The sequence below is a fragment of the Pezoporus wallicus genome, unplaced genomic scaffold (assembly GCF_028554395.1).
Source record: "Pezoporus wallicus isolate ANWC-B61680 ecotype Strahan unplaced genomic scaffold, APGP_CSIRO_Pwel_v1 contig_3876, whole genome shotgun sequence".
Lineage (NCBI taxonomy): Eukaryota > Metazoa > Chordata > Aves > Psittaciformes > Psittacidae > Pezoporus > Pezoporus wallicus.
The window spans coordinates 648,520-675,304 of NW_026636085.1; the positions used below are offsets into that span (position 1 = coordinate 648,520).

The 26,785-nt window shown below is 38.9% G+C and overlaps 1 protein-coding gene across 2 annotated transcripts in view; it reads right to left on the bottom strand.

The window, feature by feature from the left end:
* Positions 1 to 2,315: 2,315 nt before the first annotated feature.
* Positions 2,316 to 26,785, bottom strand: part of LOC130593678 (putative N-acetylated-alpha-linked acidic dipeptidase) — a 30,425-nt gene continuing 5,955 nt past the window's right edge. The window contains exons 4-19 of one of the 2 annotated variants that reach the window (XM_057399017.1): positions 26,562 to 26,663; positions 21,620 to 21,745; positions 19,241 to 19,427; positions 18,456 to 18,549; positions 16,523 to 16,621; positions 15,332 to 15,417; positions 14,257 to 14,376; positions 12,199 to 12,281; positions 11,865 to 11,928; positions 11,111 to 11,178; positions 9,031 to 9,122; positions 8,169 to 8,259; positions 7,396 to 7,660; positions 5,895 to 5,976; positions 4,134 to 4,226; positions 2,316 to 3,120 (exon numbers count right to left, since the gene is read on the bottom strand). In XM_057399017.1, the coding sequence (XP_057255000.1) occupies positions 2,931 to 3,120; positions 4,134 to 4,226; positions 5,895 to 5,976; positions 7,396 to 7,660; positions 8,169 to 8,259; positions 9,031 to 9,122; positions 11,111 to 11,178; positions 11,865 to 11,928; positions 12,199 to 12,281; positions 14,257 to 14,376; positions 15,332 to 15,417; positions 16,523 to 16,621; positions 18,456 to 18,549; positions 19,241 to 19,427; positions 21,620 to 21,745; positions 26,562 to 26,663 (1,842 nt within the window). In that variant the 3' untranslated portion in view covers positions 2,316 to 2,930. Of the gene's footprint in view, positions 3,121 to 4,133; positions 4,227 to 5,894; positions 5,977 to 7,395; positions 7,661 to 8,168; positions 8,260 to 9,030; positions 9,123 to 11,110; positions 11,179 to 11,864; positions 11,929 to 12,198; positions 12,282 to 14,256; positions 14,377 to 15,331; positions 15,418 to 16,522; positions 16,622 to 18,455; positions 18,550 to 19,240; positions 19,428 to 21,619; positions 21,746 to 26,561; positions 26,664 to 26,785 lie in introns of those variants that run through there. The other variant, XR_008970858.1, reaches the window with a different exon arrangement.

Consider the following 26,785-nt stretch of genomic DNA (forward strand, 5'->3'; position numbering starts at 1 on the left):
TCCACTTGTCTGGTAGGAACTAGATGTCTTCATCTGCTGGCACATGTCAATCGGCTTGATGTTCATAAATGTGAAATATGACCCTTGCTTCTTTGTATCATCCTAGTAGATGACTCAGGTGAAATGACATTTCTCAGAGCATATCCAACTACTCTTTCATCTTTTGCTTTATGATGTTTAGAACTCATAATCCTAGTGACACATACAGGAAATGGACAGTTGCACATGCATCCATGCATATATTTTGACATATGGCTTGGACAGCTAACTACAAATCAAATCAGCAACACAGGCTTTGCCCCTTGCTGTCCAGTAATGACACCAGCCACTTCTGCCTGGAATAGTCTTTGAGGAACTGAAGGCTGCAACAGCTATATCTAGATTCCATAGAATACTGACAATAAAAAATGATTCAGGGAGAAGAATGTTCTTACCAGAACTTCCACAGAAGGGAAGATTAAAAGCATCTTGACTAAAAGCATCTTGAAGACTAAAAAGCATCTCTATTTTAAATTTAAAAACTGATCAAGAACTTCAGAACAGGCCATAATGTTCCTAAATGCTAGATGCTGCCATGTCTAAATTAGGGCTTGCAGAACCTGACACCGGTGCTCCTTCCTCACAAAAACAAAGGATTCCAAGGAACATACTTAAAAGCGCAGACAGCTTACCATGGAATACCTATGATGCTTACTACCCCGCTGTCCGTCTTCCCCTCTCTGCAAGTCCCAGATAAGACTGCAAAGATGTCTTAGAAGACTCTTGAAGAAGCCGTTGAGCAGGCAGAAGTTGCAGCCCATACTGAGGAAAAGCAGAACAAGTGCTGGTTTGTCGTAACAAAGTTGTAAATAGTGGTGGCTTTCTGCAGTGGGGCTAGGAACACCGAAGATGATGCTGGAAGAGCTAAGGATAAGAATCACAGTGGCTGTCTCAAGAGGTCAGCATCAAGTATTAGGCTCCTCAGAATGGAGATGAGAAAAGTTTCATGCTGACAAGTGAGTGGGGAAACAAGTAGGTTTGGGAAATAGATGCGCTGAAGTTCATCTAAAAATACTCTTCCATTAAAAAAGTAAGCAAAGCTCCATTTGCTTTAAAAATTCAACTGCTACAGGTTGTGGTTTGCACTGAACAAAGATGATTCACAAAGCAGACCCAAATATGGAGGCAAGAAGTGGACAGTTCGAACCCCACCTTACCTAAATGTCACATAAAACATGGTGTTACAACCAGCCTTATGGGTGCTTCCTCTCTCTGGACCACTCTAACTTATATCTTTTGTATGCAGGGGAACAGTTAATAGGAGAGGCAGAATTTCTGTTCCTATATCCTATTCCCTGCAGTGGTAGTTGTTGGGGTTCTTTTAATCCACAATTTATTTTTTTTAATGGATGTTGCTGTCGTTTCCGAGTGTAACTATCTGTATTTGTACATTATCTGCTAGCTATTGCAAAAAGGGCCCTAATGAAACTTAATTGAAACAACTAATTTTGCAAGAGGTAGATTATAGACCATCATACTGAATCCTCCACTGGCAAAAGAAACAGTGGAGCAGCCAGCAGCACTAAAACAGTTAGAAACAGCAATGTCTCACATTAGCACAACTAGATTTGGGAGGAGACATCTCTGTGGTTTTACCCCAATCACTGTCATAAAAATGGGAAAATAACTGGGCAATAACTTTGGGTATAAGAGCATTTTCCATAATCTGGTAAACTGGATTATTTTATGAGAAAGACCAGCATTTAAGTAAAATAATGAGTTATTTAATAGTTAACTTGCCTAAAGGGTTTTAATGTGAAGAGTTGAAATACTTATGAATGATGTTTTAAGGAAAAGAATCTACTATGACACCGAAAACCATCAGATCATGCGACAGTCTTCTAAGACATGGTGGAGGCCTCAGCTAAAATGGCAGATCAAATCACACGAAGTATTTCTGTCCAAGATGTTAGTAGTCCTCCAGTGGTGGAGCATCAAATGACAGGATCTGATTTTCTGAGACTTCTCAGTCTGATCTCAGTTGTCTCATTGTAGTCTTTTCAGCTGTCATAAGAGTAAGCTGCACAGCAATATCAGAAATAGAGACTGTACAAAAATGGTAATAGTTTGGTTAATTTGAAACTAAGGACGGAGGACTTTTTTTTCCTCCTAATTTTCTTCATATTAAAAATACCTTGTTATGGATAAGTCATAGCAGGGGTAGATTTTGGATGAAAGAATAAAAGTAGGTCTTCATCTCGGAAGACATGCTTTGCGAGATGATTATATATCTGACAAGATGGATTACCTTGTTTTCACTCCAGTGACTAGAAGGCTTCTTGCTTAATTTTATTTGCAAAAAGCTGTGAGACTCAGCATGTGAAGAGAAGAACGTCATGGATGAGTATTCTGGGCTGGCTGCCCAAAACTTGGTATAATATTATATATCCAGCACATGGTATGTGACAGTTTTCTAATCTTCATACATGAACCCTTGTGTAAAAGGAGAGCTGAAAGGGCTATGCTGGAGTATAATTATGTAACCCCAAGGTAAATAATAAAAAAACAAATAAAACTAGACAATGACAGAAACATGAAATGACTTTTGGCTTCCTGATGAAGACTGCTAGAGTAATCAAGCTAGCAAAATTCAAAGCTCTGAAAATAAATCCAGTGGTTGGCAATTCTTAAAATATGAAGCTGAGAGAAAACATCACAGCTTTTCACTCTCACTTCAGGAAATATCTTCAGCCTGAGCTTTCTGAGTGGAGTACATTACCTTGTTAGCATTGCTAAATGCATTCCGCTTGCGTATATTATGCGCAAAGAACAAGGTCTTTTTGGATTTTGTGTTCTTTGTAATAATCCTCCTAGTGTTTTTAAATGCTCTGTTTTTAAGGCTTCTGCAGACTGTCAAATGTAGTCCTCACTGACGATAATGCTGTTGATATTTATCCTACTTCTTTCAGTGTTTCTGCTGCTGCCTGTACAGTGAAGGCTGCAATGGAAATCTGCCTCTTAACTTCTTCCCAGGCCTCATGCTGATCCGCTTTGCTTTCAATATCAAACATGGCATCATAGATCCCTGGGAATGATTCTCCTGCATACTTGTTATGGCTGCTCGGAGCAAAGATAATATGTCTGTAGAGAATTCAAGGGGAAAAAGAGAACAATATTCTGCATTAGGAAAATAAAACATTATTTTCTGGATAAAACAAATCTGTTTATATATAACGTGTTAAATTCTTGTCACTGAAGATGTAAATAAATAAAACCATTGCAGCAATAGTACCTATAATCTACAAAGCAAGAAAGTAACATAAGCTATGTTATTCCATGTGAATTCTCAAACTTTATAGCTATGATGACTGAAGATGAAGTTGACCAAAGTATTTCCTTGTCCCTTATTTTAGATGAGAGATAAAAAAAGCCAGCTTCTTTTTCTCATAGATATACACAATCTCCAATATAAACAAACATAATTTGAAGCAGGAAAGTTGATGCTTTAACCAGAGACTGTTCTCAACCAATTTTTAATCACAAGCTATGAAAGGTAGATACTGTAGATACTGAGAGATCTGTAGATCTTAAGCTCTCCTTCAACATTTTTCAGTGGAAAGATTATTGTTCTGCATTATGCAGAAGGATTGAAAAGCTACACTTTACTATTCTGCCTCTCCAAGAAGATTTACTTCTTGAACTGGATGAGAGGACTACTGAATTCATTGCTGTTGAAGTACAGCCCACTACACTGTATTTGCTAGCATGACTGCTGTGTTATAACCAATCAAATTGTAGATACTCCAATTATACCCTATGTCACTTTCAAATAATAATAATTTCCTAAGATCATTTACCACTGAAATTACTTGAATTGAGTCAAGGGCCAAACTTTTAGGTCTGTTTATAAGCCCAATGAAATCAATGGGAGTAGGTTTATGGATCTGAATAGGCTTCCAACAAGACTTGTCCTCCTTCTGTATAGTGTATCTTCTGGAAGTTTTCCCTAATGTCTTCCCTTTTCAATCTTATTTATCCTGTTTACTTTTACCATGTTGAATAGAATCATTACAATTCCATTTAGAGACCTGCAAATCTTAAAGGAATTCTCATAGGGTACTCCAGGCAGAAAGTGAAAACCAAGCCTTTCTTACCTATAGAATGGCCTGCCAGGTAATCCAAGAGGATCGATGAAAGCCCTTTCTAGAAGCATGAGCTGATCATTCAGTGATCTGACAGCAAGTGGGCTAAAAAGAAAATGGGACTCTGTTAGCTATAGAGTGTTTGGCCCATTCTCATCCTGTACCCCAGTGTACACAGCTCTGGATTTATGAAGGACACCAGATACAAAATGTTCAAGTGTAGCCCACAAAAGACAACCCATATCAGCTAACTTACACAACAGAATTATGCTGATCTCTACTATGAGACAATCTGCCTCATAACCTGACAGTTTCTTAAAGGTGTTTTTAAAGACCAAGGAATAGTGTCAAAGAAGACAGAGACTTTCAGGTGTTTTCTCTCATGCTGCATCTATTCCTTATCTTCTTTTCACTACGATGCTTAGGCAGACCATTCCCTTCTTCTGTAAAACAGTTTTCTAAAAACCCTATTTTCCACAAAGCCAGCCAGCTGCAAATTACTTCAATGAAATCACATTTATTTTTATGTAAAGCCACAACATCTGCGAAACAGGAACCTTGTCATGTTAGAATCATCTTTTGAGCCATCCAAGAACTGTGTTTTTCTGATGATAGATTTTTAATTCCCTAGAGCAGAGACTGTCTGTGTTTGTGTGCTCTGAATAGCTCTGATGCTTAACAAATAAAAGAACTGTTAAGATTATACTGAATTTATGTGGGTTTGGTAATTTCTATACAAAGGAACTTACTGTAGTCTTCAAAGGCATACACCAATAAAAGAATAGGTAAAATTTATATCACAGTAATCTTAGGAGTAATTCAACTACTGACAATGAAACTGTTTCAAGTTTACATTGGTGTAAAAAGAAACTAAAACTGGTTGGTTGAATTAAAGCTTAAATTTAGGCCATCCATCAATGAAACCATTCTGAAAATATTACATACATGTTGTATGTCATAAATGTCATATTTTACATATGAAATTATTGATTGTTTATTTGTCCTGAAAATTGCTGCCCTTAAAAGGATGGCTTTTATTCTCACTTACTCTTCCATAAGGGTAAGCATATGGCTAAGTTAGATTCTTCCCAAGCAGGATATCATACACCTATGTATAAACAAAAGGAAGTTTGGCTTGTCATCTGGGCACGGCCTACCAAGAATAAGAATTAAGTCAAATTAGGCCTTTTGGCATAGGAGGTGCATAGAATTTCTTGAAAGCTTATCCAAAATCTTGGCACAAATACAATAACGGTACAGCTGATTTTTTCCTTTCATTAAGTGGTAGCAGTATCTTGACAACTAGACTGCTGTCAAAGACAGACCATGAGTCAACATTTGTTCCTTAACGATAATGTAGTGACAAAATCTTAGGACATGTCTCTACTTAGAGGGAGTGATACACCTGAGCTGGCTCTGCTCATGCTAACCAGCATTCTAGTCACATCCATGTATCATCCTGCACTGCTCCTCAAGTCAAACCCTTCAAGAATTGCCACTAATTAGCTTGGATACTTTTCAAAGCTAACATGGGTGGACTCCCAGGCTCTGCAGTGTCTCTGGTGTCCACTAATTCAACATTTCTACACTTTTCTTCCTAGAGTAACCACATCCTTAAAGACAAGAGTCCATAAGGACTTCCAATGAAACGAATGACTGACAGTTACTTGTCACCAAGGTTATTCAGGGCACTAAATGCAAGTGAAGACTATGTCCTCTGAGCCCAGAAGACTATGTGGAATATGTGACTGGAATTAAAAGAGTTAAACTTACTTATTGCTATCTATTTGTTGCAGTCTCTCATGAAAGCTAGCAGCAACTTCAGTAAAATTCTTCACAGCTGAAAAGAGGGCATCTGGAGGGAGCAAGAAGGAAGTATTTAACTTCAAATACTGAAGGAATCATGAAACAAATCACATTTTTCAAATTACAGGTTTATCTTTCACTGTGATTGTGAGCTGTCAATTCTTACTGGATGAAAGTCGGATGACCCTATATTCTTACATTAAAAATGATGTAATTCTGTGCCTTGGAGACAATAGAAAACAGTATTTTTGTGAATATTATCATTTGCTACTTGAAGATGGCACAGAAATATCAAAAACTATATGATGATTTCCAGAACCTGGCTGTTCAGGTAGGTTCAGGATTTTATAAATCCCAACAACCTGTGTTTTACTTGTATGTCTTTCCACACACACTGAGTTTTGAGACAGAGAGTATATGCGTATGTATGTGTGTGTGCACATGTTCTTGATATTGGTCATTAGCAGCCAAGTCCTAAACTGAATGCTATATAATGCTGCCAATAAAATAAAAGCTTCTCAGGCAGGAGGCATCTTGTGAATGCCTGTAATATAAAATAAAATTTCACCTGCCAGCACAAGATCTCCATTATGGCATAGAAATGAACCATTCCTTCTTTACCAAGCCTCGAGGCAAACTTCTCATGGTGCTTACACTTGCCATCATATATCTATAAATTGAAACAAGACAAGTTCTGCTGGATATAAGGAGAATCTTTTTACCCTGAGGACAATCAAGCATTGTGGTTCAGTGGGGTTCTGTAGTGTCTGTCCTTCGTGGCTTTCAAGACCAGATGGGATAAAGCTCTGAGCAAACTGGTATGGCCTTGGAGCTGACCCAGCTTTGGGCAGGTTGACCTAGAGACCTCCTGATGTTCCACCTAACCTGAAACAGGGGAAGTTCCTTCTAATTTACACAGGGGAAGTTTAGGTTAGATATAAGGAAGTTCTTTACTATGAGGGTGGTGAGGCACTGGAATGGGTTGCCCAAGGATGTTGTGAATGCTCCATCCCTGGCGGTGTTCAAGGTCAGGTTGGACAGAGTCGGGTGACATGGTTTAGTGCCAGGTGTCCCTGCCCATGGCAGGGGGGTTGGAACTAGATGATATTAAGGTCCTTTCCAACCCTAACTATTCTATGATTCTATGAAATATCCTATGATCCTACAATCAGTGTCAGACAATTATCCAACACCATAAACTGCAAAGCAGTGTGATTTTTTTTTTAGGGACACAGACAAACATATCTTGTTGCCAACACCAGTCAACCATGCACAGATCAATGAACATGAGACTGTAAGTGATAGCTCTACTTGACAGTGGCATGGTCTCAACAGGAGAGGCGAGGCTCTTGTTTTATTTACTGTCCATACAGCACAAGGTAAATACCAAATCATGACTAAAACAGAGATCAACATAAGGCATTGCTAGAATTAACAGGGGAGGAGTGTGAAGAAAGACTATGCATACCAAAGGATACGTTGTATGTTGTCAGTTCCTCTTCATGATTCCTTGATAAATTATAGATGATGTGAGCATAGTTGCTCAGAGCTGTTGCATAATCTCTGCAGTCGAAAGGAAGAACAGCGGAGTTGGCCAGTTCAAACACTAGCCCTCCCCGTACCTGTGCGACTGTCAGATGATTCTTGAAAGTGGGATCATAAAACCTTTCCACAATTTCATAGGTTTCATAGACACTGTGGTAAACTGGGTAGCTGCTGTATTTTTCTACATTCTGAAACAAACAAAGCCAAACAAAACCATTATGCAGCTGTGGAAGGCACTGAAAAGGCATTGTCCTGGTTTTCCAAAGGAAAAGGCCACATTGCACAGAATGCTCGTTGAACATTTCTCAGTTGTCTAATCTCACAGTATGTTCCAGAGTCAAATCCATATTTTTACATAAAACATGAATCATTTGAATACAAAGCTTCATAAGTAATTACAAATCAGTCAAAAGACATCATAAGTCACTCCTAAGCCTTCATCAACCACGGGTAATTTTGAGCATATCCGTTTACCCTGAGGAAAGGTCGTTCTCTCTGACTGACACCATGCTGACCATTCCTATTCATCCAATATTTGTGTTGCAGAAGCACATGAAGTTCTCGTAATGAACTGGGACTCCACTCTCACACACTAAACTGAACTATTCCAAAAAGCTGGCAGTCTAAGTGGCTCAGTTACAGGTGATATTATTCAGGCAGTAACAGGGAGACAACATTACAAAGACACTGACTTACCCAATTTTTACTGTAACGTGCTCTGCCTGAAGCGATGCCCAGACGTTGAAAGAAGACTTCAAAGTCATTGCCAGAACCCAGTTTATTTATTCTGTTAACAAGAAAGAGGAAAATGCCTTGAGTGACAATACTTAAAGTATAATCTTAGCTTGCTTCCAAGTACTGTGGCAATTATTTATCCTACAGTGGCAGCCATTATGCAGTCTTTCCTAGTACACTCTTTCTGTCAATATATCAGTAATTGCCTGTGACCCCCCCTATGTTATATGCACCTCATCAACTGCATCCTCAGAGATGCAGAGTCATCACTCTCAGGTGCAGAGAAATCAAACTCTCAAGAGGAGAATTTAGCTCACTGCGTTGAATCATTGAGCTGACTTCCATTTTCCCGAACTCCCAGCTCAGAGAGTTCACAACAGTATCAGCATGGCTCCATGGAATACAATCAGTCTTTGAGATTCCATAGAGAAACTCTGGTAAATTTGAAAGACAGTGTTGTAAATTCCTGCCTGGCGTGGTCCCCAGCCACCCAAACTCAGCAGCCTTCCAGGAGACTGGAATTAAGTGCAAAGAAAAGCTGCTGTGCCAGCATCTTGTGCTCCTGCTGCTGGCTTTTGTGTACTACCCTTATTTGTCTAAATGTCTGCAAACCACAGGAACACTTTTCTTATACAAAACAGTAATGCTACAAAGGTTCACAAACCTGTTGTACAAGTATATCAGCTACAATCAATAAAACTCTGAAATTTATACCAGCTGACAATCACACCATTTCTTTCAGGTGCTCAGTCTTTCAAGTGGATGTTTCTATAAAACCCAACTCTACAAGCTATGACTTCTGGTATATTCTTTTGCCACTGACCTGGGGACCTCCTTGTATTCTCTTGATGGATTTCTTTTATACCAGCTCTCATAAAGAGATTTTCCTTCAAACCCCTCATCGGGACTTGGTATCTAGATAAAACATGTGGTAAAAAAAGACAAAGGGTACAATTTTATATGTTACCAAGAAACAAATATACAAGCTGTCATCACATAAAACCTATGGCTTAGGGCAATGATTAGGTCATGGTCTTAAGTCCTTCAACATTTCTGCACTTCCGTTTTAATATGCATATCATGCTGAAAATGCATATCATGCTGAAAATAGGACATTTCAGATGGAAGAAAACACAGTGAAAGTAAAACATTTAGAGTCAGTATCTGTAATCTGATTATTTATGAGACTTTAAGCAATTTAATTTCAATATTCAACACAGAAATCCCTCACAAAACCAAAACTTTCGTTCACCTTGGCAGGAAATTTCAGTTTTGTCTTGGCTTAATTCAAAACTATTCCTACTTTGTTGTAGTTCACAAAAATTATTTTCATGGATGCAGGAGTAATCCTAGAATGGTAAAGTGTACTGGGTGTTTATGGCATCATAGCTGCTACAGAGGTATACAAATAATGATCATCCTAAAGTTCATTCCTATCACTCTGACTACTTTGCAGATTACTGAGCAGCTTAAACACTGTGGGTATTTATAAAAGTGGGCTGCTAAAGTTTAATTATCTACAATCCATTAAAGTTTATTAATATCTATTATCTATAATCCATTAAAGTTTATTAATATCTATTCTACCATTAATATCTCTACCTACTATCTAAGAATTCCACAATAGGAATCAAAATAAAACTAACACATTTGGGGTTTTGGTCATGAAGTTAATTGTTCATAGTACAGAGTTAATAGTGTTAAGTCTTTTTGCCACAGATTAATTTTGGATGTGATGACATAGGACCTGCTTCCTGATCAGAATTCTCTTCAGACATCAGCTACCAAAATGCATTCATCAGCCTTTGTTGCTGCTTCCCAGCTCCAGAAAGGGTTACACAACTGTGTTTACTAGTATTTAGGTCAACATTTTAAGGATGGCTTTTGGTGTCCAAACTGAGACTCTGCTGACCTGATTTTGTGACTCTTCTGAACACCTGCACTCAGCATGGGAACTGCAGGCGATCAGCTCTTCTGCAGTTCAGGACAGAAATATTTCTCTTTTATATTTTGTATTTAATAATTTTTACAAAGTTAATTTCTTGTCTGTCAGTTGCCAGAAAATGATTATACTGAATTAGGACATTTCCTTTACTTTTGTACCAGTCTAATGCCACCTTCCAGAAGATAACAAATTATCAATCCTGGAAAAGACAAATGACTGAATATATACAGCAGATGAAGACAGATATATTAGATTCATATAACTTATACAGTAGTTGAAGGTACATTATATATATATAAAATATACACAAAGAAGACTAATTAAATGTTCATTCTTTAATACAGAATGAACAGAAGAAAAAAAAGGATAAAAAGCCTTGGTGCTGTAAGACACTCTCAAAGCAAGGAACATCTGACACATAAGATGGTGAAGCTATTTCCTGAGAAAAGTCCCTACCTTTTAAGTTTGTTTAACACAAAAGTATGCGTGGGAGCATCATGGTCAGAGCCAGTGAATGTTGAACAGTGTACAATGAACCTGAGCACACTGAGCAAAACTGTCACAACATGCTAAAACCAACACTAGAGCAAGCTTAAATCTTCCCCTGCCTAAAGGGAGTCAGAGTCTTGCCCTACCATGGGCACCCAAGTAGTTGAACTGAGCAGCCAGGTTTAGGTTTGTTTCTGCCCTCTAGCTCATGACTTTCTTTCATTCTTTTGTTCTTATAAGGAATACTTTCACAGGGGGAGCGGAAAAATCACCTAATCCTGAATAATGTAGGGGTATAAGCTTGAAATCCCTTTGCCACTCCTGGGAAAAAGCTCCTGTTACTTGATTATTGACTTGAAAAGGATGCTGCAGTCAGAAAAGAAAGAAACATCTGACATCATGTTATACGCAGAGCCCCAGCAGAAAGTGAGCACAGAAACTGCTGGCTAAAACTTACAAATGGTATTACCTCTTTAGTCAGACTGTACACCAGTCTGTACATCAGCGGTGTGCAATCCACTCGCAGTGTGTAGTTTCCTGAAAAACAGGAAAAACTATTTATTTGAAGACATTTCTGTTCAAAGGGATATACATGTATTCAAATATATTTGTTTATTCCCTGGAATTGTTCAAGGCCAGGTTGGACAGGGCTTTGAGAAATCTGGCTAGTAGAAGGTGATCCTGCCAATAGCAGGGGGTTTGAAGCAAGTTCTACTCAGCTGAAACCTTGTGCCATTATTTGTTAACAAGAAAGGGACTAGAGAGCTACATTCCCTACAAGGAACAAGCTGATTCTACCTGTAGAAGAGTTCTCCTGTGATCTTCTCAATACATTTGTATTGGTTAGGACGAATTACAGCCCGGCTTTTGAAACAAATCTTGAGAGCTTTCCTTCATCCCTCTGTTTATTACACACATTATGAGAAGCTGACTCTGAAGAGTTGCCACAGAACTGCTGAACAGGGGTACAACACTTCTTGTCCCTTCCCATGGCTTCCCAAATAGTGTAGCTACTGTAATGGACTTCCTCCCTGAAGTGACAGGAATATTTCAAGGGTACTTTATGGTCCTGGGTCACAGTTTCCTGCCATATCTACTCCCAAACTAATGCAAAAGTATTATCACATTAAAGCTCTTCTGGATCTATCTCCAGGCTAAAATGCCTCCCAGTCATCTGTACATACCATCACTATTCCTGCAGAAGACAACTAAAAACTAGGTACCTTCAATGGAGGAATCTGCATTGATATAAGCCACTCCCCGTGCTTGCAATACTTTGGCATTCTCCTATGAGAAGGAAAAGAAGAAGAAAATGCTGACGAGCTTTTTTTCCTCAGCATAATTTTCCTATCCACAGAAGTAACAGCTACGTCAGGGAAAGACACAATATACTGCAAGGAGCCATATATTCTTAGTTGAAAATGAAACTTAAGACTTAGAGACAGAGAGACAAAAGGAGAGGGAAGGAAGGAAGGAGGGTAGAAGAACTGCTTTCTAGTACAGATTTCTCCAACATCTGACACTGTGCATATTCCTCTTTGCACACTTTTGGTTTACCTCAGCCCATTCTGTTGATCCAAACAAGCCAAATTCCTCCGCATCCCAGCTTGCAAATATCACGGTTCTCCTTGGCCTCCACCCTGCAATAAAAGACCATGAAAATCGTATTACAGAAATAAAGACTGCTTGTTATATGGTAACTAACCTGAAAACAAAGGCAATTTTGGGGGGCTCGTATTTTACCCTGATCTGTGGGGAAAGAAGTGTGTTTAAAGAATTTTAACACCAACTTGTTCACTAACCTAATCTTATAATTGTTTTCTGATTTTTTAGCAATCTTACTTCTGCTTCAGTATTGTGCCAAATAATGTATTCTTTCTCTTCCCTCAGTTGTAACTGCAAGAAAATGTTCTAAAATTTAAACCTCTGAACAAGGAAAAATATTGTGCTTGTCCACAAATTCTTGAAAGAAAGCTTTTCCATTCTTTTCGCTCCTTTCAATTTAGTACACATCGTATACCGGTGTCTAACTTGACAGGAAAGTGTTTGGCATGTCTTCGTATCTATTACTGAATTTCTGTCTCCCTAATGCCATACTTCAAAAGCTAAGGAATTCCCTGTAACTTTGGCTCCAAAACAAAGATCTTTCACTTGAAGTTCTCCATTTGGTTTAAACCCAGGCCGAATGGAACTGCCTACCTCTATATCTCTGCCCAAAGTTTTCCCTGAGGCTGCTGGAACCCTTTCATCTTTTGCTGTCCTTTTATCAGTTTCCCCTGACACCCCTGATATTCAATAATCAGGGGAGAATGGAAAGAAAACGAAATGTCAATAGGTTTTAAGTGCAATGGGTAAGCAAAGAAAGCTCCAAGCACTGCATTTGAGTTATGTCAGAGCTGCTTTCCATGGGATGTCATACAGGGAGACAGCATGTGCTGTGACAGCAGCAGAAACTCGGTACAGTTGACATTTGTTCCTATTCTAATGTAACTAGGCATGAAATATTTTTAACCATTAAATCCTACTATGTTTGCACAGCTCTTTCTGTGCAAACCAGAAAGCCAACCATACTCTGGGCTGCATCAAAAGGGGTGTGAGAAGCAGGTTGAGGGAGGTGATTCTTTCCCTCTACTCCACTCTCAAGAGAACCCACCTGCAGTCCTGTTTTCAGCTCTGAGGCCCCCAACATAAGAAATACAGGGACCTGCTTGAGTGAATCCAGAGGAGGCCATGAAGATGCTCAGAGGTCTGGAGCACCTCTGCTCTGGAGACAGGCTGAGGGAGCTTTGGTTGTTCAGCCTGGAGAAGAAAAGGCTGCCTTTGAGCAGCTTCCAGTGCCTAAACGGGATGACAAGTAATCTGGAGAAGGACTTCTGATAAGGGAATGTAGGGACAGGACAAAGTGGAACGGCTTTAAACTGAAAGGTAGTAGATTTAGATTACCTATTTGGAAGAAATTCTTCCCTCTGTGGGTGCTGAGGTGCTGGAACAGGTTGCCCAGAGAAGCCATGGCTGCCCCATCCCTGACAGTGTTCAAGGCCAGGCTGGACAGAGCTTGGAGCAACTTGGTCTAGTGGAAGGGGTCCCTGCCTCTGTGTGTGGGGGGGGTTGGAACTAGATAACCTTTAAGGTCCCTTCTAACCCAAACCATTCTGTGATTCTGTGATTCTGTGATTCTGTGATTGTACTGATGCTTAATTTATTCTTGGGTCTGTTGCCAAACTACAGTCAAGTACTGAGAAGGCTCTTGATGTTGCCCTGATGAAGCCCTGATTAGTCTAACACAGTATCAATCGTACAGGACCACTGAAACATCCAATCTGACCAGCCTCAAGCACAAAGTAATCATTTGTACCTAAATGTCTTATTTACTTCAGTACCCTCATTTTGCGTTTGTTTTCCTTTAGGTGTAGGTGTACTTTCTCTTGAGTAGAGGGACCTCACATATACTAAGGTTGTAACTGGAACTAGTTAACAGCTGCAGAGCAGCATGCTTACTTGAGAGGTCAGTAAGATACATGGATTTCATTTAAGCATATGCTTAAATCCAAGAGAAACCAATGGGCACTACTAGCAGCAGTGGCTTTGGTGTGTTTTACTCTTTCACAACATTACCTTTTCTTTTGAGTTTTCCAAAGCTCCTCACAATCTCGTGAACCACAGCTGCCCCACTCTGAGGATCAATGCCACCAAATACCCATGAGTCACGGTGGCCTCCAAGGATGACATATCTGTCTGGAGAAATTCATTATGGAGGTTTACTTAGAAAACCTTTTTTCCTGCCATGGAGATTTTAATTTGAAGTAATTTCTCATTTTCCATGTAGGTATCAGGCAGCAAAGCTTAATAGTTGATAATCTACATGATACAAAGGCAAAAGACATTATACCTTTTAAATCTCCAAAGACATTTTTCTGCACTTTCAGGCAGTGCTAAAGAATTTGTCACAGTAACTTGATTCCACAAGACTTAAACACTCTTAAATTCCATAACATTACGTAAATTATTAAAAATACTGCACCTTTCCCCTGAAGATAGAAGCATCTGTCTATATTTTACAACAGTGTGTTTCACAGTAAACCTGATCCACTAATTCTATTTGTACAGCACGCCAACTCACAACATTTAGGTGCAGAATGCAGAATTTCTGTGAATGTATCTATAGTCAATCATAAAAAGGGCTGTCCAAATCATGACAGTGATTATTAATATCAGACTAGATCTCTGTGTGACTATAATATGGTTAACAGTTGTGTTTCAGGCAACAGGGAAGTCCTGTTATCATCATCCTAGAATGCCTATATATCTGTATTTAGAATGTAAAATCCCACTGGTTACAAGAGAGCAAGACAGACAAAAAGCCAATAGTGGTGTATATGATGTTGTCAAATGGAATGCAAAATCCCTGTTAGTAGGGAAGATCACTTAAGAATATTCTTTCAATTGCAAAATTACTTGCCTGAAGACAAATACTTGTCTTGGTTATGACTCCCTTAAAATCAGCACTTACAGTGAAACTGCTGACATACCCTGAACCATATGAAAGCTGGGGCAATAAATATTTCAACACCAGTGATCATGCAGCGCAATATTTCAGAGAAAACTATATTCCTCATTTCTCCCTTGTAACTATAAAGTGCATGTAAAGGTCACCGCACGTTCACATTACACTGATGACAAATGACTTTACCTGGTTCCACTGTGCCTCTGATGATACCGATCACATTGTAAATCCTTCTTACTTCATTGTTGCTATGAATGTGCATTTTCACCTTCCTAGTGTATTAGGAAAAAAAAACCCAAAGAGAAAATCCACCAGATTAGACCACAAAACATCTCAACATCTTTCAAAAGTGTACAATATAAATTGTAATGGGAGCATTTTACCCTACATCAAGCCAAAGTAAATCTGAAAACATTTCAGCCTATTTTTTTTTTTCTGGATTTATACTTGTGCAATTGAGAACAGCATTTAGCCCTTGCAAGCTATGTACTTATGCCAAGATTTATATGGGTAACAGGCTCAGAACTCCAAAGCAAAGATATTTTGCTGGCCGCTAGTTTTTAAATGTGGAAGAGTGAATGAGAAATGAAAACCATCTAACGTTATAAAGGTAAATAGTTCTAATCGTCTAGATGTTGGTGTAAATCAAAACTCACTCCAGCACAGTCAACACTAATGTGGCACCTTAGTCAGCAGAAAATCAGACAAACTGAGCTGCATCAAGAAACTGTGCTTATCTGCAGCACGGCTGGAGGTGCAACAATTCATCCTTAAGGGTCTTTGTGCATTTTTCAGAAAGGTTTTTTCATGTGGTATAACTAAGACATAGGGAAAAGATCAAACGGTTCATATGAAGTCAGTACAATAGCTCAGCCAATATTGAAACACATAGAGTTTAGTACTAAACTGTAATTATTGAATTGGTTTTAGAACAATATGAAGCAATACAAAAATGACATTGTAGGTAAAGCTTTTTTTTTCTGCAAAACTTGACTTCTAGGTTAATACTCTTTACATAAGGCAATATGTCGGTAAGTCAATAGGTAAGGCCAGAAGCTGGACCCACATGAATTTAAAAGGACAACAAACAAATGTAGCTCTCAAAAAAATAATCAGTCTCATCAAATAGTTTGTCAAAGGCTTTTCAGATGAAACTAGTTCAAGCCTAGCTGAAAATTAAAGTAATTCTGTCATATCCATCCAATCAAGACATCAATCTATTGAGGCTTTGCACTGAGTGCATTTCAGCCTAGGAAATGGTCATAATCGGACATAATCAGACAAAACAACCCCGACTGCTCTACCTTTGGTCAAATTCTATTGCTCAACTTGTTTTTCCTGATCCCAAGCACACTTTCCTTAGGAAACAAAACTGACCTTGTAGAGTAATTTGCTGTGAAACCAGGACCAACGTTGTAAGATACATTCAGATTTCCTTTCCAGCTGCTATGTGGTGGTGCATATCCTCCCATATTACTATTATGAAAAAAAAATCATTATTAGTTTCAGACATCTTACAATAACATCAAAGACAAATGAGGAAACATGACCTGCACTTTGTTAGGTCCCATGCACCCAGAGTCCACAGTGATGGTCCTTGTCTTATGCTACAAGCTTCCATAGAAGAATAATCTATCTTTTCAGCTACATTAATACTAGTAAATTAACATAGGGGAATAGTACTGGGCACTGAGATTAGCCTGGAATAACCTAGAGCTATCCTGGAAAACACTGCTGGTTTTGTATACAAACTGCCTCTTGTAAATGGTCCCTGGAACTTTCTACTGCCATGAGCTTCATTTGCATTTGAATTAGCAGGGAGTAACTTGGACCATTTTAACAGGCAGTTGTCCAGTGCCTGTCCCTGAGCACTGTTTAATCTGGTAGCATAGACAAAGCTGACATGTTTCAAAGATGTCTGAAACTGGAAAAATACCAGCAGTCCAAGTCACCTTTTCTTGTTCCATTGTCAAAATTGAGATGTTTTTTTCTCATTTAACACAACTGGAAATGCAGTAATTCAGTGGCTTTCAATCTCCTGTACTTACTCACCTGTTCTAAAGGATTTATATTTTTGACATGAACTTGTGAGGAATGTTTAAAAATATTTTAAAGTATGTTGGATGTTCTGTTTCTTATTAGGCAAAATATATTTATTATAAATGAAAGCATGTCCTTTACTGTAAATGAATATTCTGGTCAAGCTTTACTCCACAGAACACTTCAGCATGTAACAACAACAACAACAACAACTAATAACAACAACAGGAAAAAGAGAGCAATAAAGCCCAAGAGAGACAAGTGATGCACAACAGAATTGCTTCCCACCCACTGACTGACACTCATCTTGACCCAAGCACTGATCTGTTCCTTCCGGGTAACTCTCCCCAGTTTATACACTGGACATGATGTGCTGTGGTATGGAATACCCCTTTGGCTAGTCTGGGTCAGATGTCCCTTCTCTGCTTCCTCCCAGCTTCTTGTACCCCTCCTCACTGGCAGAGCATGAGACTGAAAAGCCCTTGATAAGAATAAGCACTACTTAGCAACAACTAAAACATTGGTGTGTTGTCAGCATTGCTCTCAAGACTAAACTCGAAAACACAGCACTGTTACTAAGAATGAGAAAAATAACTGTTACAGCCGAACCCAGGACAGATACACTTGCCAACTCAACCACATCTTAGTTTGTTCACAGAACATATTTTATTGGTTATTATGAATTTTAACGCTGTCCTCTGGAAAACTGGTAGCCTGCCTTCTTGCAAGTTTAGTAGATGCACTTAAACACAGATGTCTATTAAATCCCCTATAATACTCCAGAGTTTCCTCAGTTTCCTTGTATTAGTTTACTAGCATCATTTAATTTTTATGCAACATAATACACCTGATGAGAGAAAGCACATGTTTTCATTTAACGAACAGTATAGATACTGTCCCATCAAACATGCAAGTATTTCCCTGGACAAATGACTGACACTTCATTTGTGGTCTTTTTCACAAAACAGGTATCACACCACCCTCAAAAATTTTTGCCTTTATTCAAACTGAGAGGCGCTTTATATCTTCAGTATACTTGACTGGTCATGACATAACAAATGATCCCTTCCAGATCACTCTCCATGTGCCTGATATGCAGTAGCAGACAACATGCTTACCTCCTACAGAGAACCAAATGACAAACATACACTATTTCAACAGCTACAGTAGAAGCACAGCACCAAAGTCTTTCACCTTTCTTTTCAAGTACTCTTACAACTTTCAAAAAGCTCCTTAAAATTCCTCATGTCTCTTATTCCCATACACTTACCGCAGTAGTGTCTCAGCATCATCATAGCCAATGGGATGAACTGGAATTTTTGGGAGACCTACACCACTGGCTTTGTCTAATCGGTAGGTGTATTCTGAAAGCAAAAGACAGATATTTTCATATTTACAACTCTCAGAAGGACTGTACAGTTCACAGCACTGGAGTCAGGGATAATCATCTCACTTTCCTCAATTTCAGGTTGACATTTCTTCAGTGATTTCATTCTTTATGATTTAGCAACATGTTTTCAGAGAGACACTAACAAAGGTTCTCCGATTCTGTCTGCAGTCATGCATTTAGAACTGGCCGCAGCAGCAACCATATGACATGAGTCCTGGCATGAAAGATCTCAGTGTTGCCAGCAGGGGCTCCTGTGGAGGGAAAGTAGCTCAAATCCTGCAGAAAGGAGAACTGCAAAAGCAAATTGGTGGGCTGTGCAAGCTGACTCCTTGCTGACTTACTGATGAAAAGCAGAAGGAAAGAACTATGGCTTCAGCAGTTGAATACCTGCGTCATGATCTCTGGGCTAATTTTGATATGTCTGTGAAGTTAAGCAGGCCAGAACTGCACTGTGTGGCTTCCTTAACATCTCCCTCACTTTCTCTCCTGCATCATTTACAGAAGTGGCCTGCTGATGTGAAGCCCAAACCTGCCTCTTTTGAGCAGCAGAAGGATCAAGAAAATATGTGTTTTGTTGCAAGGGTAACACTTGCAATCCCCACTACCTTCCTCCTCCCTTTCCTGAAACCAGACCGTCAGAACATGACTTCTCTAGCATCACTCACCTTTTGCAGGATAACCTGGTGTCAGAGGATCCCCTGCCCCATTCAGGTTTAATATATTTCCACGCTGGGCTCCTCCACCGGGAAGGTTCCAGCCATTTGGATAGGGATCTGTTCCTGGGGCGCAGTAGTCAGCAGGGTCAGAGTACAGAATAACTCCCTTGGCACCTGCCAATTCAGCATTCTTCACCTGCAAAGTACATCTCCAGTCCCTATTCAGTCCTTTATAGCTTGACACCAGAGTTCAGGGAGGGCAAAAGAAATTATTATAAATTACAATCATTCCTTGGGGCCTTTTACAGTGCTTAGGCTAAGTAAATGGCCCATAACCGTCTCATATCATAAAATTTCCTGAATATACATATGCAGATATCAGGTTCCATATGAAAGTCAGAGGTTTTATAGGTAGGAGATACCCAGAGTGGCAAGGAACACATTCTTCAGAATATTACTACATAAACTGAGTTTGTATTGGGTCATCCAGATCAATACACTCAACTGGCTATCAAGATGTACACATCATGGATGGAAAAAAACCTGTATCACATCGATGCAACCTTATCTTTATGTTAGTCATACTTGTTATTTACACTATTTACCTTAATGATCTCCTGAATGTATCTCAGTGTACAGAGTACACAGGAAGATTATTACTATTGAAACTGTCTTTGGTTGTGAATAAGACTAACTCCAAAGAGTGTGCATCTTATGCTTATTATGGCAGAAGGACTGACTTGCACAGTTTTCATCTTTAAAAGTGTTCTCATGCAACTTTTTTATTGTATAATACTAGTTGGTAGAGAATGAGAGAACATATGACATTCTCACATTCCAATCTGTTTTGCTACTAGATGTGATGGTGACGTATAGTGACTGACAACTAATCCTCAACAGTTTTAAATTTGGGTACTTTAATCCAAAAATATCAGAGCTTTTTTAGGAAATACAGTACTTGCCTTCATCTGCTATCCTATTCTTGCACACTATTAGGAAGTCAGAAAATGACAGGACAGTTCTACAGATTTTATACAGGCTTTCAAATTCTTCAGTATACAAACAATTAGAAATACTATCACAACAATAAACATGTCATCCCTTTGTGCCAAAGAGGGCATGTGGCTTCCAAAATGCAGGACAACTGCCCCTTTAGATATTAGTAACTCTGAGGTGTTTGTATTTCATTTTAAGGAAAGATTCATAGACAGCAACACCTTCTTCAATTTTTAAGTCTTTTCCATTCAGATGGTATCTTTAAGAGCAGTAAATAGTTTAGTGAAAATATTATCTGACACAGAATGTGAGTTATATGTCACTTTTCAGTGGTGGAAATTGTATGTATGTGAATCAGTAAGTTAGTTACGCACTTCATAGTTCACAGATTAGTCACAGCATGTAAGGATGCTAGAGAGGTACTCTTCATCGGGGACTATAGCAATAGGACAAGGGGTAATGGTTTTAAACTTAAACAGAAGTTCAGGTTGGATATAAGAAAGAAATTCTTTACTGTGAGGGTGGTGAGGCACTGGAGCAGTTTGCCCAAAGAAGTGGTAAATGCTTCAACCCTGGCAATGTTCAAGGCCAGGATGGCCAGAGCCTTCAGCAACATGGTCCAGTGTGAGGCATCCCTTCCCAAGGCAGGGCAGATAGAACTAGATGATCTTAAGGTCCTGTCCAACCCTAATCATTCTATGATCCTATGATACGATATAACAGTCCAGCGAGGAGATTCAGTGTTTCATACCTTTGGTAACTCACAAATAGACATTACAGTCCTGCCCAAATTAGGGTCAAACGAATTTTTGTACAAGAGTCAAACACACTTAAAATAGACTGTTTTCTTATATTCCTACTACAGAAATAACTTGAGTGTATGCCTGAAGTATGCACATGATTATGTCCTTTCCTGTCAGACCATGGGTATCTACAGAAATCCATTATTTAAAAATATTTATATGATGGGCACATTCAATAAAAAAATACAGAATTTAGAATACTGTCCCTATAGTTATAGTCTCTGTCTGGTGTACATAAATCATTACAAAGAAACACAGTTCAGGCATCTTAAAGCACAGCTGAACCAATAGGGAAGAACAGACTAGCTCAGAATTAGAATATTACCCAAGAACATGAGTAACATTTTGAAAGAATTTATAGTATGAACATGAATAAAACAATTCGTTTTCAAACTTATTTACTTTTCTCCTATAAACGTATTATATACATAGCAAATACAGATTTTATATCTTCTACTAAAGAACATCTTTGAACACAGCTCTAGGAAAACTCACACAAAAATCTCCAGAACGGTTTAGGTTAGGTGTTTCAGTCCCCTGAAAACGACTGAAGGACTGCACACGTAACAATTTTGTACAGACACATTACCTTATTTCCTCTGAAGATCTTTCCGTATCTGGCAATGACAATCTTTCCTGTACAGTTAATTCCCATTTCACGCTGTAGCTTAAAGAAGTCCTCGGTGCGGCCATAATTCACATACACTAACTCACCCTGATAAACAGAGGTAGAATTTGAAACAAGAATGCCAGTGAGCTGCCACAAGGAGCATGTGATCTAGTAAGAGAACAAGCTGGGAACAATGAGCTCTGGGACTGGTTCCAGCATAAATGCTTTTCTCATTGTGAGACAAAGGTAGGCAAGTGACTTCTAATGAAGTTAGACTTCTATCACCCAAAGCTGCCAGACTTTGCCCACAATGGAGAATGTCAAGTGTGACTTCTGAATCAGAAACTTAGAGTAAGTGCTCAGAATACGGCATTTACTTTTCTTAGTCTGCTAAGCTGTAGTCAGTCTCAGACAGCTGGAGGTATTTTGGACCCTAGCACCACAGTAAATATCAACTGTATTTTATAAGTAGACTGAATGATGCCAATATCCTATGAAATTCTTAGGACTTCTTACTCAATACAGCAGAAGATAAAGGTGGTTGACTGTGAAAATACATACATCTTGTATACGAATAAAATATTCTTCATTACTGTATTTGAACCATGCTATTCAATATTTGCTGCAGGACTCATCTTCCTTCATGTCAGCTACCTAAAGTTGTGTGCATTGTCTAAGTAGGTCCTGTAGTGCATTCTATAGCCAGTGAAGAGCTGGGAAGTTCTCCGAGAACTCACCCTTTCCAGGGGAATTCACCCAAAACCTGTTTTAAACACCTATTTTATGCCCTCTAGATATAACTCCCATTGATTATACGTAAAAGACTATTTTACAGTAAATGCCTATAAAAAGCCTCAAAGACTGATTTAGGGAAGATGCCTAAACTAGATATCTAGACTAAAATTAGGACACAGGAAACTCTTCCTTAGTGCCTTTCTCCATATCACCATACACCTCCAGAAAGATCCTAAATTTAATTTCAAAAAATATTAAGTTTAATCTCTCATATTGATAAAAATTGCTTACTAGACATTCAGTTGGTCTCACAAAACAGCATGCACTATGTCCTGATAAGACTGTGGTACAATCATTTTCACTGTACTAGTTTCATCACTAATCTGCTCAGCTGCAATTTCTTTTTAAATTAAGCAAAAAGAACTCAGGATAAATTCATTAAATAAAGAGGTCTGTATTTAAATAAGGCAAACAGTTTCACACCTAGTAAGAAGTTCCTCTCTATTCAGAGAATAATTCATAAACAAGGACTATTCTTAGGGAGGCTTTTCTGAATTTTTAGAGTAGTTTTGCCTCTGAGTAAAATATTGACCAAAGTCAAGAGTTCTTCCCGTCTATTTATATTAAGCAAAAGGGGAATTTCGTCCTTCATTTTAACAGAATTTCTTTAGAATATCTTGTACAGAATACCTACATTTATAGGCTGCTGTATTTTTAGGACAAATACAAAAAATGTCCATTTCAGTAGTTTGCCTTTTATAACCACAGAATGGTAATTATAACTATTAATAGCAACCAACAGGGTTTCCACATTCAGGGCCCTTGTTCTACAATGACATGCAAAGCAAGTTAACATGAAAGTAACATTTTATGGTGAATACCTGTTCACACTTCACAGGGCTTTTAAATGATGTCTTTGATTAAGTAGACGCCATCACATTAAGAAAAGAACTGTTGTGATCTTTAGCAGAAGCTCTCATAACTAAATCTGATATAAAGTATATAATCTGTATTCATAGCCTTTTTCCCAGTGTTGCAGAATAATTCATAATGATCTCTAGATTTCTGAAACCACATTAAAAGGTATTTATTTGAAGATTCTGGCAATACTTGAAATATTGCATAGTAAATCAGGCTTACTTCATTAAATTATTTTAGCAACTCTGAAAATTCTTCAACTTTGATTAACAGGACTAAGAACTACATCAATGTAATAAATTTCTCATTAGAATATTGCAACAGTTTTCTACCATAATACAAGCTTTGAGAATGTAGTGCGGATTCATCAAATGTCTCATCTGGGCTCTTTTAGCATAGTTAGAGATCTCAAGCACACCTCTGACTTGTGACCATCATTAACTAGATGGGAGTACTTCTGCAGTCAATTAAAAAGGACGTAAAGAGCAGAATTTTACCATTATTTATGACGCTAATGTTCCAAACTACTACTTGCTGTCTGACAGAATGCGACTTTGCTACTTTGCTTGCTTTCTGCTAAATATTTTGGTTAAAAGAAGTTTCTTCTCAAAACTTAACTTTCCTCATCCAACTTCTATTAGGATTTAGTTAAAATACACCACACAGAAGAAACATACTTTTTTCTGACTATCTGTATAACAGGCGAGGATATATTTGATCTTCCATATAGAGAACCTAGAAATGAGTGGGAACTACATCTAAATCTCTGCAGGGTCTCACTCTAGCAGGCAAGTAGTTGCTATCTCACTCTGACACTAAACCTTCAAAATACTTTCACTTGTTTCTAAAAAGCAGCTTCAGGAAAATGTAACAGTTCAGCAGCACTGAACTGCATTTCCTCAACTCCCTGATCATAGCACTCACCCAGAAAATGTGCGAGCTGCCTTCTATCTTCCTGGCCTTTCTTAGTATGAAGAACTTTGACCATTTCTCCCACTTTCCAGGAAGGTGGCCTACTTGTGAGACTACAGTCTTTCTCTACAGCCTTTTCCCTTTGTTGAACTTGGGGCTTTATACAGAAATAGCTTGCAGCCCAGAAAGCCAACCATACCCTGGGCTGCATCAAAAGGAGCGTGACCAGCAGGTCAAAGGAGGTGATCTTGCCCCTCTACTCTGCTCTTGTGAGACCTCACCTGGAGTATTGTGTGCAGTTCTGGTGTCCTCAACATAAAAAGGACATGGAACTGTTGGAACAAGTCCAGAGGAGGGCCACGAGGATGATCAGGGGACTGGAGCACCTCCTCTATGAAGGCAGGCTGAGGAAGTTGGGGCTGTTCAGCCTGGAGAAGAGAAGGCGGCGTGGAGACCTCACAGCAGCCTTCCAGTATCTGAAGGGGGCCTATAGGGATGCTGGGGAGGGACTCTCCATTAGAGACTGTAGTGACAGGACAAGGGGTAATGGGTTAAAACTTAAACAGGGGAAGTTTAAGTTGGATATAAGAAGGAAATTCTTTCCTGTTAGGGTGGTGAGGCACTGGAATGGGTTGCTCAGGGAGGTTGTGAATGCTCCATCCCTGGCAGTGTTCAAGGCCAGGTTGGACGAGGCCTTGGGTGATATGATTTAGCGTAAGGTGTCCTTGCCCACGGCAGGGGGGTTGGAACTAGATGATCTTAAGGTCCTTTCCAACCCTAATGATTCTATGATTCTATGTTTCTAAAAAAATAATGAGCAGAAAGAGAACCTATGACTGATGACTGCACTTGGCAAGTCCCAAAAATATCTCTCCACAGTTTTGTTCTAGTACTTAGTAGAAAGTTTTTTAACACAAAACGTGTAAACAGGCCTGGGAGAACACACTGAGTGTTTCCACTGCTGAGCTGCTTACATGCTGTTTGCAGTACAGGTGCAGACAACTGCCCACTGTTTGGGGGTAACAACTCTCTGGTAACACTAAAGAGTGTCAATGCTAACAGCACTAGCTAGGTACCTGAAGCTTTTGCCCAAGTATAATGTAGACGAACACAAGCATCACATTTTGAAAAGACAATCTGTCTTTTAGGTGTTGGGGTTGGTTTGGCTTCTTTTTTCAGAAACAAAGTTCTTATATTTAATTAAAATAATTTTCTGAAGAAGGAAGCTGCAGCTTCTTAAAACTTATTGCTTCCCATATCCCATCACTTATGTAGCTCTCCCCAAATCAAATAAAGCAGTGATTCTGTCTTTCTTTGGGAATATTATGTTACAATCCAAAGTCAGAACTTACTTATTATGTTCCAAAATTCCCACTGCAATTCTTAAAACACTCAAAGCTCACATATCATAGGGTACAGACTACCTGCCTGGTTCTCCAGCTGCCTTTATGAGGCAAATGAATACAGGATACCTATGAATATAGAATACCTTTACTGGACTTGCATAGCTTATTAACAAACCAGTAAATACAGGACTCCAATACTGGACTCTGCGAGTAAAAACATTGTTAGCAGGTTTTGAAGACAGTTCCAACTTTAAATCAGAGATTGGACCAGATGACAAGAGTATCTTTCCTGTCTTTTCTAATCTTGCAAAACATTAGTGGAAACCACTAATTGATGGTAGGATAAAAAACTCCTGTTACACAGGCCAGCTTTATAAAAGAAAGCCCATCAGGTGGTACCATCTGTACAAGATAGAAAGGATTAGTATTAAGCTCAGATCACAGCAACACTTTTACCACCAGCTAGAAATACCAGCAAAAGCCATTTTCAAGCATACTGTTCACTGTGCAGTTTACACCTGTCAGCATGAGCTCTGGGCAGGCAGCATTTTGAAAATTAGACTGCTCATTTGACTATGTAAACGTAACAGTCGTATTTGTTCACTAAGATGGGAAACAATGATGCATAGTCACAGAAATACCTGGATAAGCTTATAGTAGCTGACAACATTAAAGATTTATTGCCAGATTTTTTACGGAAAAGGTAAACATAAAATCCAGTTCTGACTCAAACTGGAGAAAACAATTAAACATGTATGTATGACTGCTCAATTTGAACATTCCTCCGCTGCAAAACTCCCAAGAACATCAAAGGTAGCACATCTTTCCTACTGGTGATACGTCAGGCCCAGGAATTTCACATCATTCTGCATCGCTGTATGCTACTGTGTGCTATGCTACACTATGGTATTCCATCTTTTCTATTATTTCTGTTTCTGTCTCTATTTCTCTCTGCTTCTGTTCTTACTTCTACTTCTCTGTCTGTTTCTATTACTATTCTACTATGTTACCTCAGGCATTCCTTGGGCTGAAAATGCACTGTAGGGTGGCACCACATCTCTAACAGCCTCATATCCTGGAGGGGTAGGCTCAGATAATGATGTGTTGAAAATCTAGTGGGAAAGAAGAAAACAAAGTAAACCAAGCAACATGGAAAGGAAGTACTGTCTGTTCAGGCACATTTTACATGCATTTGTAGTTTAAAGGACTCTAGAACTCATTAGAACTTTGAGTA